The sequence below is a fragment of the Artemia sp. Qi Xiang Cuo genome, chromosome 3, assembly GCF_049724085.1.
Source record: "Artemia sp. Qi Xiang Cuo chromosome 3, ASM4972408v1, whole genome shotgun sequence".
NCBI lineage: Eukaryota > Metazoa > Arthropoda > Branchiopoda > Anostraca > Artemiidae > Artemia > Artemia sp. Qi Xiang Cuo.
This window is the reverse complement of record NC_142796.1, coordinates 45,054,098-45,070,773: the sequence shown is the minus strand read 5'-3', so window position 1 is coordinate 45,070,773 and position 16,676 is coordinate 45,054,098. Positions and strand designations below refer to the sequence as shown.

Genomic DNA, 16,676 nt, shown 5'->3' with positions numbered 1-16,676 from the left:
CAGCCCCGGTGAAACGACACTGAGTTACCGAGCTTAATTATTGTTACTGTGATACTTTGTTTACTTTTATACTTGGATTTAGTGATTTACGTGGCAACCTCGATTTACGGTGTACGTTGTAAATTATGCAAGTTGGGTATTGTTACTTAAATACTTTGTTTACTTTGATGCTTTCTTTGCTTTGATACTAGTTTTGATACTTTGGTGAAAGTTCGATGTTGAAGAAAAAATTATGTTTTAAAATAAGGAATTATTTAAAAAATTGAAACTTTTTGTAATAAAAAAGGAAATAAAACTAATTAAAAAAAAACTTTCAGAAAAAGAAGTTTTTAAAACAAAGTAAAGGCCATTTTAAACTTAAGATCAGTAAATACAAAATACCTGTTAAAATTAACAACCAAAACAACCAGAAAATTAATGAACAATCATAGCAAAAAATATACAACAAGTACTAATATAAATGAATAAATAGATCTTAAAACAAGTAAAGCTTAAATTAAATATGCAAATCAAGCTTGAAAGAAATAAAATCACTACAAACAGGAGTTTGGGTTTTTCCTCATTTTCTCGCTGTAAAAGTCTAAAACCAACTGCGTCACTGGCGCTTTACTGAAAACGGACTATACTACAAATATTTTCTTTTTATTTAATATTGAAAATAAACATAAAAATTACAGTAAATTTTGAACTGATGAGCTTTCAGCAATTAATATCATTATGCATCAAATATTCAGTTTAATTTTATTAGTTATTTCCAAGACTGTTGAGACAAATATAGTTTCACTACAAACAAGAGTTTGGATACTGTCCCTTTCCTTAACTGTAAAAACCTAAAGCCTACTGCATCATTGGCACTTCACTGAAAACGAATTGTATTGCACCAGCAGTAGAATACCATATATTTAAAATATAAGATTCTTTCCTTCTAAAGATGATTCGGGCGGAAATTAAACGTCCCCTAATTGAGTTCAAATACCGCTTCCAAGAGTCTAAATTCTTAATCAGCAAAAAGAGAAATTGCATTTCTGGCTCCAGTCAAACAACGACGCTGGTCGTTCGAATTTCGCTAAGATAATTAGTAGCAAAAATTTCTACGTACGATATTTCTAAGGAAGTTTAAACGGAAAAAAAACTGTGTCAACGCCTGAATCATCTGAAATATCTTAAAGAGATTATTGGACGAGGATTCGCGTCCTTGGGGCACATGAGCCAATGGCGAGCAGTCCTTACAGCACAGGACAAAAGAACAGCATTTGGGAGTGTGGTAAATGTGTTTTTTAATTTTAATATTAAGTCAGAGCTAAAACGATTAGTACCGCAAATAATCTCGGTCACCATTATTGTCATCGAAGTGACCAGTTCCTGTCCAACTAAGCATGTAAGTTCAATAAATCTATTGTCTTTCTATATTTTTTCTATCATTTTATATGTCGGTATTTAGCCTAGCCTAATGATAGCTAATTAGTTTGCAAATCTCCAAGTGCACATAAAAAATCTTTTATCGCTACAAATGGCGCGTGTCGGAAATTGGAGGAAAACTGCGAACTAGTTAAGCTATTTAAACTTTGTAATTTGAATTTAATAATTAGAGAGATACAGACATATAAGTAAAGTAATTACGTCTAGTGCCGCTAAGCTACTACAAGGAAACCTTTTAGATATCTCATAGGAGATAATAGCCTCCCCCAAATAGGTTACATATATGCTATATTTTTAATTTCTTTGAGTTTTAACTGGTGGAAGTTGGGAAAACTGGGTCGAGTTGACTAAATAAAAATTGTATATTGAAACAGAAATGGCTTTGTCAAAGGGGGAAGGTAAATGGACTTCGCTTTTAGCGGCGCTCGAATTAGCAAAACTTCGAGCAGCTTTGCTTTAACTTTGGCTGTTCGAAATAAATTTGTATCCCCTCAAAGAGTTGGGTACAATAGAAAAAATGGAGAAAAGGCTCAATGAAGAATTGTAAAATGAAAAGAAAAATAGTATTCAGTTTTTAACAAGTAGAAGCAAGTGTATAATTAGTAATTTTTTTTTAGTGTTAGTAATAAATGTAAAGTAGTAGTGCCGTATACTACTAAATAATAAAGCATTTGTATCGTTAATTGAAAGATTAAAATAAAAGATAATACGTAAAGAAAAACAAATTCTTTCTGGATCGATGAAACGTAGGTAGAAAAAGAAGATTTTTAGGCATAACAGTAGCAAATTGGGTCTGTTGGGGTTCCACCCCTGTTTCTTTTCCTTGCAGATAAATGATCTATTTTCGTTTCTTTAATTACATTTGTGACCCTTTTGGAAGAATACAAGTAAGGTATTTTCTACAAACTGTGTAGTATTTTCCGTAACCCAGGCAGGGTAGGAATAGAGCTACAAGGCACCGTCATTATTATATTGACAGGGAGGGTTATTACCTCCAAGGAGAGAGTAGAAATTTTCTAGCCGTAACCCAAGGCGGGTACATTTGCCTTTAGAAAGTGGCCATTTGACCACTCGATCGCGTTACCATACCCTGGGACAGGGTATACTGTAAATAGGGTAGTACCAAACCCGATATTTGCAGAACCGTTGGGGTAAGAGCGGGAATCTCGCTAACATTAGGGCCGACAAGGGGTTCTCCCATTCGAGTAAGTGGCATAGCAATCTTTTTGCGTCATTCGAGTAAGTGGCATAGCAATCTTTTTGCGCCATTCGAGTAAGTGGCATAGCAATCTTTTTGTGTCATTCGAGTAAGTGGCATAGCAATCTTTTTGCGTTATTCGAGTAAGTGGCATAGCAATCTTTTTGTGTCATTTTTTGCCTTTAAAAGTAGTGACCCCGCACATACACCCTAATAAGAAGTTCCAGCGGTAGCTAGCACTACGAATATTGGCGGCAGCGGCATAAGCACACATCCTAGGAAGCTTAGCAAAAGTCGCCGAAGGAAGCAAAAAAAAAAAGGTGGGTTGTTACCCAGCTGTGACTGGAACTCTGCATGAGGCGAGAAATTCGGCGAAAGAAACCGTTAATCACAGAAAATTGAGGCATAGGGATAGGTCTTAAAATGGTCTCCTTTACCTACACAGATGACTTTCACGTGAATAATGGTGATAGAGAAAATTCAAATTCTGAATTAGCTCCGCAAAATGAGTGAACAAGAAAATTTGAATTTTGAACCATGGCTGCTTTAGAGCCATGTAGATGTAAAACAAGCCAGTGTTTATGCTTGTTTACAAAGAATAATTAAAAATACATGAATGTATTTTTTTTGGGTCGAGTGTCATTTGTATTGCTGGGGTTGACTCCCCTCGCACACGTTAGGTCCCCTAGTGGATAAATATCCGCGTTATTTGCGCTTATTAATTTTATGGGTTATTTGTAATGATGGCAAATATCAGACTTAATTTATTGCTTTTTTTTATAAACAGATACCATTGAACACAATTAAGAAAGGTCGTCAAAAGTCTGTCTATTGTTCTTAAAAACTGCTTATTTGAAAATGTCAATTTTCTTTTTATGTTGTTCTATTTATTTAAGAGCGAGAGAGGATGAGCATATGTAGGTTTTATTTTTGTAGCTAGACTTAAGACATACCTTAGTACTTCAGTTTAATTAAATAAAAGTTCAATGTTTTGTGACAACAAGCATCCTTGATTGCTATACTTTACGCACCTTAGACTAAATTAGTCTGTGTTACTAAGGATTTGATTAAGTTTTAGATGTCTTATTTTTGTTAGTGTAATTTCTATGCCCTTTCAAAGGATAATAGAAAGATTGGAACAGAAAATAACCAAAATTAGGAAGCTCGTGGTCTACTGAGAACGACAAGTGGCGTTTGACCACGTCTTGTGGGAAGCCCGAGGAGGAACTCAAGGCCCATGATTGTTTTTTTTAATTTTTTTTTTGTAAACGATCGTAGGAAGGAATATTTCTCAGTCCTTCAAGTGTAAGAAATTAGTATTTTTATGCCAATCAGGGCCAGTCAAAACAATACTTAACGGTTTAATATAAACTTCAGTGAGATAAGTTTTATTTTGTGGATCTTAATGCTTCTAAATATAAACAGAGAGTTTACTCTCTTATCGCTCCGTGACGAGAAAAAAACAAAAAAAAAAAAAAAAGCTTTTTAATTTAATTATATTTTATATATTACGTTTGCTGTCCTACAGCTCTGTGTTAAACATTACTTCCAAAGAGAAACAAAGGCATTAATGTCTTTAGCTCCTTGGCGAAAAATTTAATTTCACTAGTTTATATCTATGACATATACAATAACAGAGAGATCACTGTTCTATAGTTCTATGACAAAAATGCTCTTTAATTTCATTGGTTTATCTATGACATATCTTGTGCTCTAATTTTTGTGACATATTTTCGCAAGTCAGTCACGTTATATCTTACCTATACTGACTCAGGTCCCCTCGGATTTTCTATGAAAAATCGACCCAGGTCCAAAATGTCATCAAAAACAAAAAAAAAATTTTTTACTAATCGTTTAATTTCTACCAATAAGAAGACTGCAAGGTGATGACGGTGATATCTTTACTAATGATCTTAAACATGGATTAAGTCGAGGCGAAATCTCCTCTCTACAATGGGCATAAGAGTTTTCTAAGATGTAGAATCCCTACTGAAATTGCCTTCCACGTGAAGATTGGAAAAAAATTTAAACTATGAAGAAAATTAATCAAAAGTAAATCAAATATGCCTAACTTGACTTAAAAATTCGATAATCTGACACTATTGATAGCTAGAGCTTGATCTGAATCGTGTTTTGCTCTATTTTTAGTTTTTTAGTGTTTACTCTTCCTTTTTTTACTTGCCGTTTTGTTCGTTTTTCTTGCCTAAAATATCAGTCAAATTCTTATTTTATTATTCTAATAATCAATTCGTTCTCAATTTTGTACTTTAATTATTTATTTAAGTATAATTTCTCAATAAATTATTAATTAAAATACAATTATCTAAATAAACTATTTAGAACCTGATAATTTATTTAAGTTAGACTAAGGTTTATATTTAACTTGAAAAGACTATGCTTCATTTAGTGAAAAACGTTTATTTTTGTAAAAAAATTTTTCCTGTTTCCCCCTTTTTTAGTCATGCGAAATTTATCTGAGCAACATGTACATTAAATTATCCAATTCTGATATAGTGAATACTAAAAAGATTTTCTCTTGAAACCTATATTTCTTCACCCCCATTATACCCATACAAATTCCCGCCAGTTTTCAGTATATTTTGATAGAGCGAATTTGTTTTTAATAACTGAAGTAAACACGACTAGTTCGGTGTGTCGGTTATTTTGAAAATAATTTTGATTTTTAAACTATTAAATTCAGTTGGCCGTACCCTCATATTGGGCAGCTTAATAAAATAAAAAAAAAAACACCAGATCAGGGCTATCATGATTTCTTTTCCAAGAGAAATTATTGGTTCTATACCCGAACATGATCGTGGAAAGTCCTAACCTCAGCATTTCAGCTGTTCAACAGCAGCATTTCAGCAAGCTTGAAATCCTGCACCTAATGACCTTATTCGAAAAGCGAATATGAGGCACCAATGTTGACTTGCAATTACGGAAAAATCCTGAGACTAAGAACCTCTGCATTTCAGCCGTTAAACCCGGAACCCCATGAGAACGTCCAAGTCTAGAAATAGGGAGGACATTAGAAGACGAGTGGGTAGAGAGGTCTCCACTCGTCCTTGTTATATCTTGTTCCCCCATCGTAGTATTGTTTGCGTAAAACCGTGTGGTTATGACGCTGCAACATGCGTTTCTTAAACAGCACGGACGTCCGTGAGCAATGCAGGCATGAAAAAAATATCGTAAAATTAGACCTCAAACTTAATAACGTAGGGTAAATTATGCTTATTTAATATCGATATTTCCGTTCTCAAAACAAATTTGAAGACATCTCTATTTTAAATTTTTATATTTTCATTGTGAGTACTAATATTAGTGTATTTATTTAATTCTGTCTCATAGCTTAGAAATCAATGTACCCAATTAATACGTGACTTATTTGTACTATGAGTGTTTACTTTAAACAACGTGTGATTCTGCCTCGTTATTTCTATTACAGGAAGTAAATGGCAAATTGTTTATTGAGCATTACAATGAACTGCCCAGTACAGGTACAACCCAGTAGCATCTATTTTCATCAAATCTCAACCAACGAAGAGTACACACCATGACTCCAGGCAACTTCATCCCAGCTTCGTCTATGAAAACAACAGTTGCCTTCGATTATCGTTTCTTCGACTATGAACCATATTATGTATCAGGTAACACAATATTTGAACCTCAGAATCAAGTGCTTTAACGAACTATATAATCACATAAACGCTGAGAAACCCATCGGTCAGTACAAGATATAAATACGTAGACATCGCTGTTGATACTCAATATGGACCCCAGAATAATTTAACAGTATAGTGATGATATTTGAAGCTAAACGATATTAAACTCTATTTAAAGTTAAATGACACTTAAAGACATTTGAAGATTTTAGAAGACGAAATTAAAGACAATTTGAAATCTAATTCTGAGAACTCCATCGATCAGCACATGATAAACGATATTTGAATTTAAATGACACTAAAAGACATTTGAGGACATTTGAAGCAGAAATTAAAGAAAATTTGAACTTTAACTCCGAGAACACCATCGAGCAGTACAAGATAAACGATATTTAACGCTATTTGAAGTTAAATGATAGTTGAAGATATTTGAAGCTGAAGTTAAAGACAATATATTAAGAGAGTCACTATTGTATGACGACAACCCGTTTCAAAATGCACAAATGAACAATTTTACGCGAGAATATATTCTCTATGTGCCTCAAAAATCCTAAAAATGATATGCTGAGAAGAAAAACACCAACACCGGCAGTGGGAAGAATCATTCCTCAGTTGACTATTAGAACGATATTTAACGGTCATTTCCCAGTTGACTATTAGGGAAAACTTGCCGTGTAAAGACAACTAGACTCAAACTGTTCCATGAAGAAATCGCAACATATGTGCTTCAAAATTTTTGCCAGGACAAAAGCAATGAAGGACAATAATTTACAACAGAAGGGTGTAGTACACTAAGGACATGAAAGGTGACCGATAGATGTGAAGCTGTGTGTGTTACTTCCTAATAACTTTGACAATTCAAACATCCCAATAGTGAAAGTGTTTTAATATCAAAATATTTTATATTATAAAACATTCTTGTATGTACCACAAGTATAATTAGGTGTAATATTATCATGTTATTCATTTAACGTAGTGTAGATAGTATGTTGTACGTCACATAGACAGCAAAATAAAAAAAAAAAACAATGTAAAAGTAGAATATTCCCAACCTTATGGGAAATGTAAAAGTAATCAGTGTTAGATATAGAAAAAAAATCTTTAGTATAGTAGCTATCCTAGAACCAAAAATAATCTTGGTACGGTAGATGAATTTTAGATAGTGACGTAGAATAAAATAAGAAAAATAGTTGAAAAAATTTTAAGCACTCCTAATGAGCAGCCACTAATGACGGGACGTCATTATTTGATGGGAAGGGTGATGTGCACCAGTAGTAGAATACCATATATTTAAAATACAAGATTCTTTCCTTCTAAAGATGATTCGGGCAGAAATTAAACGTCCCCTAATTGAGTTCAAATACCGCTTCCAAGAGTCTAAATTCTTAATCAGCAAAAAGAGAAATTGCATTTCTAGCTCCAGTCAAACAACGACGCTGGTCGTTCTAATTTCGCTAAGATAATTAGTAGCAAAAAATTGCTACGTACGATATTTCTAAGGAAGTTTAAACGGCAAAAAAACTGTGTGAACGCCTGAATCATCTGAAATATCTTAAAAAGATTATTGGACGAGGATTCGCGTCCTTGGGGCACGTGAGCCAATGGCGAGCAGTCCTTACAGCGCAGGACGAAAGAACTGCGTTTGGGAGTGGGGTAAATGTGTTTTTTAATTTTAATATTAAGTCAGAGCTAAAACGATTAGTACCGCAAATAATCTCGGTCACCATTATTGTCATCGAAGTGACCAGTTCCTGTCCAACTAAGCATGTAAGTTCAATAAATCTATTGTCTTCTTATATCTGTTTATTTCATTTATATGTCTGCGTCTAGTCCGATAATAGGTAACTAATTCGCATGACTCCGAGGTAAATGCTCACAAAGGAATCTGATCTCCAGATAGCTCAAGAAAGAATAGGCCACAGTTGTATGTCTACATATTCAATCCTCTCCCATTAATTGAGAGCCGCGCCACAATCTCCAGCGCTATAAGCGGCGCTATCGGAGAAATTTCTATCGCCACAAATAAAAAATCTTTTACCGCTACAGTATTATAGATATTTTCTTTTCCAGTTATTACAGCATTGAAAATGAAAATAAAAATTACAGTGAAATAAAATCTTGAACTTATGATCTTTCAATAATTAATGTCAATATATATACCAAATATTCAGTTTGATTTTCTTTTTACTTTCCAAGACTGTTCAAGACACATATAGTTTTCAGTAAAGCGTCAATGACGCAGTTGGTTTTAGACTTTAAGATTTATTTATTCATTTATATTAGTGCCTATTGTGTGTTTGTTTGCTACGATTGTTTATTTAATTTCTGTTCGTTCTGGGTTTCATTTATACTTCCATAGCAATTTTTTTTTTTCGTTTTAAGCTTGATTTGCATATTCAATTTAAGTTTTACTCGTTTTAAGATTTACTTATTCATTTATATTAGTACTTGTTGTATGCTTTTTTGCTATGATTATTTACTTAATTTCTGTTCGTTTTGGGTTTCATTTATTCGTTAACAGTAATTTCCGATTTTTTTATTATTTTAAATTGTAAAAGTTATTTGTATCTACTGATCTTGAGTTTAATATGGCCTTTACTTTTCTTTGAAAACTTCTTTTTCGGAAAGTATTTTCTTGATTAATTTGTTAATAGGGGCGTCAATCGGGAGAGGATTATTTCATTATAGTAATTATAATTGCATAATAATTATAAATACTATAAATTAAATTAATTATACCTAGTTTTTCGATTCAGATTTTGCACTCATAATTGTAAAAAAAAAAAAAATCCAATGGTTCATGTATGTTTGCCACACTCACTTGTAATCACAGCCTTGTCCAGGGGGGGGGGTTACAGGGGTGCGACCCCCGAAGTGACCCCGAAATTTTTGCCCAACTCGTAAAAACGTAACAAAAATACATACAAACGAATTTTTGATGTGTTTTTTAAAGTTTTTTGCGGATCCCTCTCCCCCAGAAAAAATCCTGGATATGCACTTACTTGTAATGCATGGTTATCTTAACTTACCTGATTAAAAATCGGCTGAAACAAAGTTGTCTACAACATTTCACAAGAAATTGGGCTAATTCATGAAAATGTAGGAGACGGGAGAGGGCAAAATGTACTTCTCAAAATCTATGGGGGGGGGACTTTTGTTATTTTTTTTAATGAAAATAAAAAAGGCATTTTTCAATAAAAACATAACAAAGGTATGTTGAACTTCTGTGGAGGGGACAGTAACACTTTAGGGGCAAAAAACCTCTCCCCTCAACTGACTATATTGTTCTAAATAAGAACTATAATACTCTTACCTGGTCCAGAAATGTTCGATGGACCAAACACTATCGAATTGGCAAACTCCCCAACTTGCCTACAAAGAAATTTTAATAAACTTCTGACCGTCATATGTTTTTTTTGGCCTAGTATACACATTTTCATTGAACCAGTTTTTTTTAGAGTAAGGCAATTATACAAAATCTCATATTCAATCACAGTTAACAAAAACTAAGTAAATTATTTCTATTTCACTCTCTTCGTTAGAATTTTTCAGTATTTACACATTCCTTTTAGCGTAATCTTTCATCAATTTATGTTAAATTTTAAAATCATTTGCGAATTTTCAGCTTCTTTTAGATGGTCTGTGTCAATCTGAGTAAGGTATTATTGAAAGGTCTATTATGAGCACAAGCTAAAAAAAAACTTTCCAATGTAAAAAGAAAATAATGAAAAATAGTTTATTTGTAGACACTTCCTTTTGTTTCAGTATCTCCTATTTCTATTGTTATCATCATTTTTTTAAGCACATCAACGCATATCTGCCATTTCTGCTGTATACATTTATATATTAAATATTCATACCGTTGGTCGTAGACAGAAACACTCCTGGAGAAGGGCTTAAGTCTTTCTGGGAAGGAGGGTTAAAAAAAAAAGTAATTGTACGCACCCAAATATCAGGATTTAACAATAGATAGTATTTTCTCAAAACAACTTGCAGAGTGAGGACTGTACAACGTAGGGTGAGGACAATCTTATGAGGGTGCTTGTTGCTTTATCAGCCCTAACACATACATGTTTATATTTGTTTTAATGTCACGTGCTTCATTTCAAATTTATATCCCTAATATGTTCTGGCCAAGTCTTAAATAGATAACAATAGCTCAAAGGATGAACTAAAAATAAGATAATAAACATATAGATGTGTTTTTTTTATTTACATACATCTGCAATAGGGTGCCTCTTGGGGGAGAAGGAGTTACGTAATTTTACCCTTTATAAAATATCAGAAATCACACTAAAAGATACCTCTTTGTCAACACAGCTTATTAAATACCTTTGTCTCTCGTTACTCCCCCCCCCGCCCCCTACGACCATTCTTGTAAGTGTTAACCTCATTGGTAAAAAAAAAAATCAAATAAAGAGCTTAAAGACGCAGCAGGTTTCAGAAGACGTAAGAGACATTGGGACAGAGTCCGATTAAATATCCCTACAATGCGATTAAGAGAAGAAATGTTCATCCAAAGTCACTCTAGAGCAAGGGTGTATCCAGGATTTGTGTTTGGGGGATAGGTTTCCAAAAAAAAACTTTTAAAAACCTCGAAAATTTGTTTGTATGCATTTTTGTTACGTTTTTACAAAAGGAAAAAAAATTATGAGGGGGGCAAACCCTCCCCCCCCCCTGTATTCCTCCTTACTCCAGAGTATAGCTTCCAGACAAGATGGAGAGTATAGTTCTAAATAATTTCTGAGACAACACTGGCTAATCATGATAAAACAAAAAATCGCGAAGAAAGGAAGAAAACGAGGACAATTAACAGCCAGTGAAAAAATTGAAAAATTATACAAATATTTCAGTCAAGACCTCCGCTTGACCGTTCTCAGTGCAGAATAAAACTGATAAAAATATAAAAACCAAACCTTAAAATAAAAACAGCAAACTAAAATTGGACGACCCTTTCCTAGTAACGGTGAAAGGGTAACTGAATAAAAACAAGTTTAAATGGCATTTCAGAATTTCATTTTGCGTAAAGCACTCTTAAAGGCTAGTCGCTTTCCAGTTTGACTAGAGCCTCCGATAATAGTCAAACTGGAAAGCGACTAGCCTTTAAGAGTGCTTTACGCAAAATGAAATTCTGAAATGCCATTTAAACTTGTTTTTTATTCAGTTACCCTTTCACCGTTACTAGGAAAGGGTCGTCCAATTTTAGTTTTGTGTTTTATTTTAAGGTTTGGTTTTTATATTTTTATCAGTTTTATTCTGCACTGAGGACGGTCAAGCGGAGGTCTTGACCGAAATATTTGCATAATTTTTCAATTTTTGTCACTGGCTGTTAATTGTCCTCGTTTTCTTCCTTTCTTCGCGTATAGTTCCCCCAGAAAATAAAGTGGTGTGTCTAAAAATCAAATCACGGTTATAGGACAAATAGTAAACACCAAAAAGTCAGAATGTGTAATAAGGAGTTCTGGGAGTTCCTCTCTCGGTTCTCGTACTACTCGTATTATCGAAAAAAAAAATTGATTTTATTTTCAATGTTTTTCTGTAAGCTTCAAGTCCGTTTTAATTTTCCAAATTTTAACTTTAGCAAATGACATTCCATTTTAGCACAAAATGAAAGCTGGACAGCAGCTCTCACTGGCACAAGGACAAAGCAGGCAGTAGAATTCAACTTCGTGCAGTCGTACGTTAGTGCGCAGACTATTTATAGCAGGCCTTGGTCCAATTGGCGGTCACACCAGTGAACTCCTTTAGTTGGTGTAGGTCTATTTAGACAATTTTTATCGAAGTCTTAATTTGTACCTTCTGGCGTTTTTTCCAGTCTCTGACTTGCTTCTTTTGAGTGCCTTTGACCAAAGTTTCTTTTCGTCTTTGGCACAAGTGACTGATTTCTTGTTCGACGATCATCATGCAATGTTTGATGAACTTTTACGACGTTATCGTCAGTGGCTGCAATTTTCGGGTGCCTCAAACATTAATCAGCTACCTAGCTGGTAAGGCCAGTCTTGAATTCAGCTGCCCAAAATTTAACACTGGCACATAATGGTGCAGAGTCTCCGATTTTAGTATTTCTAAATTCTCTCAATTCCCCAGCTTCACGACAACGGAATCTAGTGCAGGCTTTATTTCTTATAATTTACCATGCTTAATATTTCTCGTCTTTGACAGATAAGCAACAAGTCCACTTGTAACCTTTGCTAACTTTTTTCATTACATGCTTTAATAAGTATCCAATTGTTTATTTTTATTTCTATAAAATGACTCAATGATACTTGGACATGTGATAACATTACTAAAGTTCACTGAATGGTGCTAGATGATCATCATTCCGTCTTTATGCTTTTATCATTATGTCTCCACTTTAAAATTAAAAAATTTTTTTGAAAAAAAAAAAAACGAAAAATAAAATTGACCACTTCGGCCACTTACAAACAAAAAGTTTCACAGAAAAACATTACACTCACTCATATCTGGTAAGAGAATGGGAAGAAGATTATATACATATGAGATTGACCCAAGTGACATTCTAGACACGCAAAAATGTCTTTTTTGGGGGGAGGGGGGGGGGTTGCCTGCAAGGATTAAGCAGTAACTGATAAAAATCGCAAATTATGTCAGTTATCTCTAGTTATACAGGGCTGTTTTGACCATGCTCATCCCGACGTACTTTGTCCCTCCTTACGTTTCTTCTAGTATGGAACTTACTTCTTTAGAAACAACTTTTTACCAAAGGTGATTTCGGCAAGGACCTCCGCCAAGCCGTCTTCAGAGCTATGTTGTGACAACAATCGAGCCAAACATACCATACAAGCCCTAAAAGAAATGAAGGGCCATTGGCTCTCTCTCCTCGGGGTCTCTTCTGGCATACTAGCCCAGCACAGATTCCTCACTATTTCAAATTCAACTGTCATCAACTAGGTTCAGCTACACAGATGCATGGATGCTTATAAAAGAACAAAAAAAAACTAACCTTTTGAAGCAAACTCAAACAGAGCAGAAGAAACAATGAATGTATTTACATCATTAAGCGGAGACAAAGAAGGATACCAAGCCTTAGGATTGAACCTTCTTGTTTTTTTTTCTTTTTTCTATAAAAACAAATGGGAAAAATGCTTATGACAAACATTTCTCCTCGGAGGTGCCCCTCCTACCCATTTCTGGGATGATAGGTGCATAGTATTGATGTAATCGTTTCAATAAGAAGGGAGCTATGTTGTGACAACAATCGAGCCAAACATACCATACAAGCCCTAAAAGAAATGAAGGGCCCATTGGCTCTCTCTCCTCGGGGTCTCTTCTGGCATACTAGCCCAGCACAGATTCCTCACTATTTCAAATTCAACTGTCATCAACTAGGTTCAGCTACACAGATGCATGGATGCTTATAAAAGAACAAAAAAAAAACTAACCTTTTGAAGCAAACTCAAACAGAGCAGAAGAAACAATGAATGTATTTACATCATTAAGCGGAGACAAAGAAGGATACCAAGCCTTAGGATTGAACCTTCTTGTTTTTTTTTTCTTTTTTCTATAAAAACAAATGGGAAAAATGCTTATGACAAACATTTCTCCTCGGAGGTGCCCCTCCTACCCATTTCTGGGATGATAGGTGCATAGTATTGATGTAATCGTTTCAATAAGAAGGGAGCTATGTTGTGACAACAATCGAGCCAAACATACCATACAAGCCCTAAAAGAAATGAAGGGCCCATTGGCTCTCTCTCCTCGGGGTCTCTTCTGGCATACTAGCCCAGCACAGATTCCTCACTATTTCAAATTCAACTGTCATCAACTAGGTTCAGCTACACAGATGCATGGATGCTTATAAAAGAACAAAAAAAAACTAACCTTTTGAAGCAAACTCAAACAGAGCAGAAGAAACAATGAATGTATTTACATCATTAAGCGGAGACAAAGAAGGATACCAAGCCTTAGGATTGAACCTTCTTGTTTTTTTTTTTTTTTTTCTATAAAAACAAATGGGAAAAATGTTTATGACAAACATTTCTCCTAGGAGGTGCCCCTCCAACCCATTTCTGGGATGATAGGTGCATAGTATTGATGTAATCGTTTCAATAAGAAGGGAGCTATGTTGTGACAACAATCGAGCCAAACATACCATACAAGCCCTAAAAGAAATGAAGGGCCCATTGGCTCTCTCTCCTCGGGGTCTCTTCTGGCATACTAGCCCAGCACAGATTCCTCACTATTTCAAATTCAACTGTCATCAACTAGGTCCAGCTACACAGATGCATGGATGCTTATAAAAGAACAAAAAAAACTAACCTTTTGAAGCAAACTCAAACAGAGCAGAAGAAACAATGAATGTATTTACATCATTAAGCGGAGACAAAGAAGGATACCAAGCCTTAGGATTGAACCTTCTTGTTTTTTTTTTTTTTTTTCTATAAAAACAAATGGGAAAAATGCTTATGACAAACATTTCTCCTCGGAGGTGCCCCTCCTACCCATTTCTGGGATGATAGGTGCATAGTATTGATGTAATCGTTTCAATAAGAAGGGAGCTATGTTGTGACAACAATCGAGCCAAACATACCATACAAGCCCTAAAAGAAATGAAGGGCCCATTGGCTCTCTCTCCTCGGGGTCTCTTCTGGCATACTAGCCCAGCACAGATTCCTCACTATTTCAAATTCAACTGTCATCAACTAGGTTCAGCTACACAGATGCATGGATGCTTATAAAAGAACAAAAAAAACTAACCTTTTGAAGCAAACTCAAACAGAGCAGAGAAACAATGAATGTATTTACATCATTAAGCGAAGACAAAGAAGGATACCAAGCCTTAGGACTGAACCTTCTTGTTTTTTTTTTCTTTTTTCTATAAAAACAAATGGGAAAAATGCTAATGACAAACATTTCTCCTCGGAGGTGCCCCTCCTACCCATTTCTGGGATGATAGGTGCATAGTATTGATGTAATCGTTTCAATAAGAAGGGAGCTATCACCCTCACCATACCTGCATTGGAATGTCAGCCCCAATTTATTCCTCAAACCAAACAAGGTTAGGTAGACCCCCCCCCCCAACCACGTTAGTATGAAAAATACTTCAACCTTTCTCCTTTGAATGATTTTTTTAATAATGCCCTTTTTCAATTCAAAAACATTTATATATGGTTAAAATAAGGGTTTACCGTAATTCAGTCTTCTGGAAGGGTAATTGACGCTAAAAAAAACCAGTAAAATGCCAACCAACAAAAAACAGATTAAAAAACAAGAACAAAAGTACTCACTTCAAATAAATAAAATTTTAATATTTGCATTATATATAATATTAATTGCTGATTATTTTGGCTTATTTCGTTTGAAGAATATTTCATATTATATTATGATAATATTGATGACTGAAATTCCACATGTTTTTTGAATGCCCAGTATTAATTTATATTTATAGCAATAATATACAAATGACACTTCAATAGGGAGAAATTCTTTTATTTGACAATGAAACAACAAAAAAACACCTAGATATTTTGGTCACATATAAAGTGGCTGTCATCAGCAGACAAATTAAAATAATACTTATAAAACACCAACATTTATACAAAACAATAAATTAACTACGTATTGTTTAACACTCTCATTTTCTTCAAAGCAGTTACAAATGCTAATCTGTTTGATTTCCCAGTTTCTGGTCCATTGACTTGATTTTTTTGTGAAGGTTCATTATCAGGTAAACAAAGGTCAACAGTATTGAGAGAAAGTAAATTGATTAAACTTGACTGTAGTAAATTATCATAAATTGAACTTAAGCCAATTTCACCTACATGTCTGTTCATAGCAGATTTTTGAAAGAAAAAGATTTTTTTTAATTTCAATTGTTTCCCTAAAAACTTGTTTTAAACTCTGGTCCCTTGAAATCATAGAGACATTTTTGAATGTAATAAAGTGGTCCGAGAAATTAAAATGTCTTCAGATAGAGCTGATGTGAAATTATTAGGTTTGGGTTTCTGCTTTAGCATTGACAAAATAGATTCTTAATGTTGTAGAAATATAATTTTTAAATTCTGGTTAGCATGTCCTACATATGAGCTTTTGCAAGTACATGGGATCTGATAGACTCCACTTTGATACTCCACTGAAGTTTTGGTATCCTTTCCAGATCCTTTCCAGAATTCAGAAAACTACATAAAGTATTACTACTTTTTAAAACTACCTTTAAACCATTACTTTGTAAAATTCTTTTTAGTTTTTCACTCACTCCAGGAACATATGGTAAAGTACAAAAAATATCCTTCTCCACAGTTGTCTCTGAAGCAAAAATCGAAAGCTGAAATTTTCACATCAGTTCTGTCTGAACACATATTTAATTTCCTGGACTGTTTTATCATGTTCAAAATTGTCACTCTGATTTCTAGGGACCAGGGTTTAAAACAAGTTTT

General features: G+C 34.2%; 1 protein-coding gene across 9 annotated transcripts in view; it reads right to left on the bottom strand.

Annotated features, from left to right (window-relative positions):
• The window catches only part of LOC148954150 (sorting nexin-29-like), an 80,857-nt gene that overhangs the window by 54,030 nt on the left and 10,151 nt on the right, over positions 1–16,676 (bottom strand). For all 9 annotated transcript variants that reach the window (XM_089086949.1, XM_089086947.1, XM_089086946.1 and 6 more), the window contains exon 3: positions 9,593–9,651. In XM_089086949.1, coding sequence (XP_088943075.1) covers positions 9,593–9,651 — 59 coding nt within the window. The remainder of the gene's footprint in view (positions 1–9,592; positions 9,652–16,676) is intronic.